The sequence below is a fragment of the Camelina sativa genome, chromosome 13 (genome assembly GCF_000633955.1).
Source record: "Camelina sativa cultivar DH55 chromosome 13, Cs, whole genome shotgun sequence".
Lineage (NCBI taxonomy): Eukaryota > Viridiplantae > Streptophyta > Magnoliopsida > Brassicales > Brassicaceae > Camelina > Camelina sativa.
Window position 1 is genome coordinate 13274659 of NC_025697.1, and position 4965 is coordinate 13279623.

A 4965-nucleotide genomic window follows, 5' to 3' on the forward strand; every position below is an offset into this window, starting at 1 on the left:
CATAGTTAGAATGCAGTCTAGGCTATTCAGTCTTATTTTCTGATCTATTTCTTATAAGATTAGCTAATGGAAAGTCAAAGTCTTGAAATGAAACTTGGAAATCTTTCAATGGAGCTAATGGGTGCATCAGACTTTTGCCTAGTGAATACATCACTATGAAGCTAGACTTATACCATTGTTTTTGTTATTGCTTATTATCATAAAGCTTTGCTTTGTTTTTTAGAGTTCTATTTGGCATTTCAAAAGGTTGGTAATGTAACTCTGGGTTGTTCTTGATCCATAGTGTTGATGTGTCTGTTGTATTCAATCTAATAAATAAATTAGTGAGATCATATGCAAATTATGCAAAACTAAGATAAGCTTTTGATTTTAGTTATAAAGGTTTGTCCAGGCGCGTACTGAATCCACGCGTCTATAGTTGAAAATAAAAATAAAATTAAAGTATTAATCTTTGACATCTTCTTCATCCTCGGAGAAGAAAAACATGTTTGTTTCCGATAACAAATTAACAATCCTTCACGGGACATAAACATGATGATCGATGTGACTACATCAAACGGAGATCTACCCACACAGCAACAACACCACCACCACCACCAGATAATCCTCGGAGACAGCAGCGGAGGAGAGGATCACGAGATCAAAACACCAAAGAAACGAGCAGAAACATGGGTACAAGACGAGACTCTCAGCTTAATCTCGCTACGGGGGGAAATGGACAACCTTTTCAACACATCCAAATCTAACAAACATCTCTGGGAACAGATTTCGAGCAAGATGAGGGAGCAAGGGTTTGATCGGTCACCAACTATGTGTACGGACAAGTGGAGGAACATTTTGAAAGAGTTTAAGAAAGCTAAGCATCAAGATGATAAAGCAACAACAAATGGAGGAGCAGCGAAGATGTGCTATTACAAAGAGATTGAAGATATCTTTAGAGAAAGAAACAAGAAAGTGGCATTGTATAAGAGTCATGCTACTCCTCCACCATCTTCTTCTGCTAAAGTTGATTCCTTTATGCAATTTACAGATAAAGGTAGAATCTTTTTGCTTGAATTTGTGGTTTTGTTGGAGGTTTGAATCAAAATTTGTTAATGGGTTTTGGTTTAGATTTGGGTTGAGAAGAAAAAAGACTGGTCTTTAGGTTTTAGTTCTGTTCCACTTTTAGTGCTAAACCTAGTTAAGAGTATTTTGACCATTAATGGATAAACATAAAGTTGTAGATTTGGTTGTCAATGATATTGACTTTTTATACTAAATTTGGGTGTTTTTTTTTTCTTTCTGAATTGATGTTTATCTTTATCTTCTTGTAGGTTTTGAAGATTCTAGTATTTCATTTACATCTGTTGAAGGTACTGATTTCAGATTTCTTGAGTCTTTTGTATTTATAAGATGGTGTTGAAATCATTTTTGATTAGGTAAAGTATTTTGAGAGAAATGGTTGTATCAGTCCTAGATATTGGTAAACCAATTGCACAACAACTTATGGTTGATAATGTGAAGCGGATTTTGTCTTGTGGAAGTTGTTTGGTCTTGAATCTTGATATGAGTTGTTATTTTTGTGGCAGCTAATGGCAGGCCAACGCTGAATCTTGAAACGCAGCTTGATCATGATAGTCTTCCTCTGGCCATTGCTTCTGCTGATCCCGCAACAGCAAATGGAATTCCTCCTTGGAATTGGAGAGATGCCTCTGGAAACGGTAAGTAACCAGACAAAGGTAACTTAAAGCATCTCTAGTTTGCAAGAGTTTGTTTTCGTCATCAAGCTTTATGTTTGAAGCAGGTGGTGATGGTCATCCGTTTGTTGGGAGGATCATAACAGTGAAATTTGGAGAGTATACAAGAAGAGTTGGGATTGATGGTACTGCTGAAGCAATCAAGGAAGCTATCAGATCCGCGTTTAGATTAAGAACAAGACGAGCTTTCTGGCTAGAAGATGAAGAACAGGTTGTTCGCTCTCTTGACCGAGACATGCCTTTAGGGAACTATACACTCCATGTCGATGAAGGTAATAATAAGTTCACTCTTTCTCTGCTATTCATCGAATAGCAGTATCTCTGGTTTTAGAGGTTTCTCAATATCCAAACTGAAAAATTCAGGGATAGCTGTTAGAGTGTGCCACTATGATGAATCTGATCCGTTACCAGTCCATCAAGAGGAGAAGATATTCTACACCGAAGAAGATTACAGAGATTTCTTGGCTCGACGAGGATGGACATGTCTGAGAGAGTTTGACGCGTTTCGGAACATAGACATGGTCCGAAACATTGACAATATGGATGATATTCAACCCGGTGTCTTATATCGAGGAATGAGATGAGTGCTAAAAAGAATCTTCTTTCAGTCATTGTAAAATATTCTCTTTGTACATTCCTATCTTTGTGAATCGGAGAAATTTGATTGGCCTTAGAGATCTTTCTTTGAAACAAGAAACTTTGTTCTCGTTGTGAATAATAGATTTGATAGGCTTTTCAGAAATACCTTTTTGATCCAAGAACTATCAAGAACCATCAAGATTGTTTAAGGGTTCAATGCAAGGAACAAGGACAATGAAAAAGCTAACAACTTTTGAAGAGAAAACAACACAGTTACACGATTCTCATACAATTCCAGAAAGAAGAGAAGAGAAAACGACATAGGTGTGAATAAAGGATTCACGGTGCCTTTAGAACATTAAGAACTGCCAGAGAGATAAACACAAGCTGAACAAACAAAGAGCCTTGCATACCGACGGCGAACCGGCACGTGACGAAGACGTAGAGCGTCGCCATGTGGTGGAGGATGAAGATGAAGTCGTTAGGGAGAAAGATTAGGTAGTGGAAGAGATCAACGGTGAAATAAGCCATGCTGAAGTCGAGCACGGTTGATTCCACGACGGTGTTGGGTGAAGCGAATGAGTGAACGGCAGCGCGTGGGATTGTTAAAAGCGTGTGAGAGAAGCCATTACGACCGCGGAAGTGCCGTGGAAGAGTGACATTAAGCAGCTAGCTCCTAAATGTGATGATGATTTCCATGACCGGAAAATTATGAAAAACCCGATGAGGTATAGGGCGAGGAAGAGGAGGAGAAACGACGGAAGTGTCGCCGGAGAAGAAGAATGGTCAACCGACGAGGTTGCCATGGTTCTGTTTTTTTTTTTTAAACTGTTTGGGACGTTTAATGTGAAAGTGGCGGTTTTTAAATTGAGAGAATTAAATGATCTGGTGTGGTGGGGTGTATGGAATGTTTTTGTAGCCGTTGGATCAAGGATCAAGGATTAAGGATTAAGGATTAAGATTAAGTTTGACGTGTCTGCGTGCAAATAGTAGTGTGCGCTTACAAGTTATGCTCTGGAGGCTTCTATGGATATTTGTTTCGTACTATACAAGATGTGTAAAACACGGAGTTGTAGAGCAAATACTCTTTGATTTGTTGTATGATCCAATGTTACATTATTTTTTTTTGTTTTTTTTTTTTATGTCTGAAGACTAAAACAGCGAACAAACAGAAAAGGAGGGAAATATTGTAGCTAGTAAAGTAGTATAGCCCTCAGTGCGGAAGGAAGAACATGCTTCGGGAAATTGGATCCGAGACATGTTTTACATTATGTAAAAAAGGCTATACTACCGCACTTGAAACTGCCTAAACAACCATATCCACGTGGACTTTACTAGATGATTTTAACAGCTACTGATGATGATGACATTGAATGTTTGAGATCGTAACATAAATGCAAGAAACTACACATAAGTTCTAATGATCAGACCGGATATGAAAGTTGATAGATAATATTGATGTAAGAAACAAAACTCGTATGCTCTGTGAAATTTGAATCACATGTTGTTGAAAAGATGATTATAACCTCAACCTTTTGTGAATCTATGACTACAATTGGGGCAAGTGTAGTATGTTTTCTGTCCTTCATCCGCTGATCTCGTCTGCAAAAACCAGAAATATCCCATGAACACAATTCTTTGAAGTTGAATCAAAGAAGAAAAGAACTTGAAACCACATAATTAAAAAAAAGCTGGAGTATCATACCTGTCTGGTTGTGTATACAAGCTTTGGGTGCTGGCATTTCTCGCACGCCTTTTTGATCTGCAAATAGAAGAATCATCCATCAACATCACAAGCCATGGATTGAGAATAAAAAGCGTGAAAGATCTGTTATCTTATTACAAACCTTTGGTAGCTCTGCGTCTTCCTGCGCCTTTTCATCAAACAGAGATATTCCTAATTCTCTTATGATATCCTGTAATAAGCAAAGAACATAAGTTGTATACTAATGTTCATGATACAATGTTCTTGCAAAAAAATAACAAAACCGTGTCTAATGTTCATGCCTGAAACTAATTACACAGCAGAAAATGATTTTTTTTTCACTTTGTGTGTGTGTGTNATCATCTTTAAGCTTGATATCTCCATCAATGTCATCTAAGACTTGAACTATATGTTCTAAAAACATCAAAATACAACTTAAGAACTCTAATAAGCTCATACCCAGAATCTAAAAATCAAGACTTTAAATCCTTTGAAGTTCAAAATTCGAACTAACCAAGCGACTCATACGTCTACTTAAACCATGATACAACATCAACAAGCTCAAACAGAGATATTTTAATCGAATTGGAGAATACCTTTGGATTACGATCAAACAGAGATGCTTTTCGCAGAGAGCGTCTCGAGAGACAACAAGGGTTTAATAGGAGAGGCAGAGTTTTTATAATGGGCTTGAAAGAAGGCTCATTTATTACTGAGCCTTTATAAATAAAAACTAAAGCCCACATAGAGAGAGGTTTAACTTTGACCAGATCTTTTGTTGTTAGGTAGGTAGGTTGTAAGAGCATCTTTTTTTTTTCCTTTTCCGACCCTTTCTCTCTTTTCTCTGTCGATGTTAACGGCGATGGATTCCTGAAATCTAACAAACGATCAGAGACCAAAACCACGAAGAAGAATGATGTCACCTCCCAAAAAAATTCACCAACG

At 37.5% G+C, this 4965-nt stretch overlaps 2 protein-coding genes and 1 pseudogene across 2 annotated transcripts in view; 2 read left to right on the top strand and 1 right to left on the bottom strand.

The window, feature by feature from the left end:
* The window catches only part of LOC104738207 (trihelix transcription factor GT-4-like), a 1855-nt gene extending 1579 nt beyond the window's left edge, over window positions 1-276 (top strand). The window contains exon 2 of the mRNA XM_010458417.2: window positions 224-276. Coding sequence (XP_010456719.1) covers window positions 224-276 — 53 coding nt within the window. The remainder of the gene's footprint in view (window positions 1-223) is intronic.
* LOC104736631 lies at window positions 485-2449 on the top strand (annotated as a pseudogene).
* On the bottom strand, window positions 3829-4404 carry LOC104738208 (DNA-directed RNA polymerase I subunit RPA12-like). Its single transcript, XM_019234559.1, has 4 exons — window positions 4363-4404; window positions 4163-4231; window positions 4021-4077; window positions 3829-3917 (listed from the first exon to the last, which is right to left on the bottom strand). The coding sequence occupies exons 1-4, from the start codon at window positions 4402-4404 to the stop codon at window positions 3843-3845; spliced, it is 243 nt and encodes an 80-aa protein (XP_019090104.1). The 3' UTR covers window positions 3829-3842.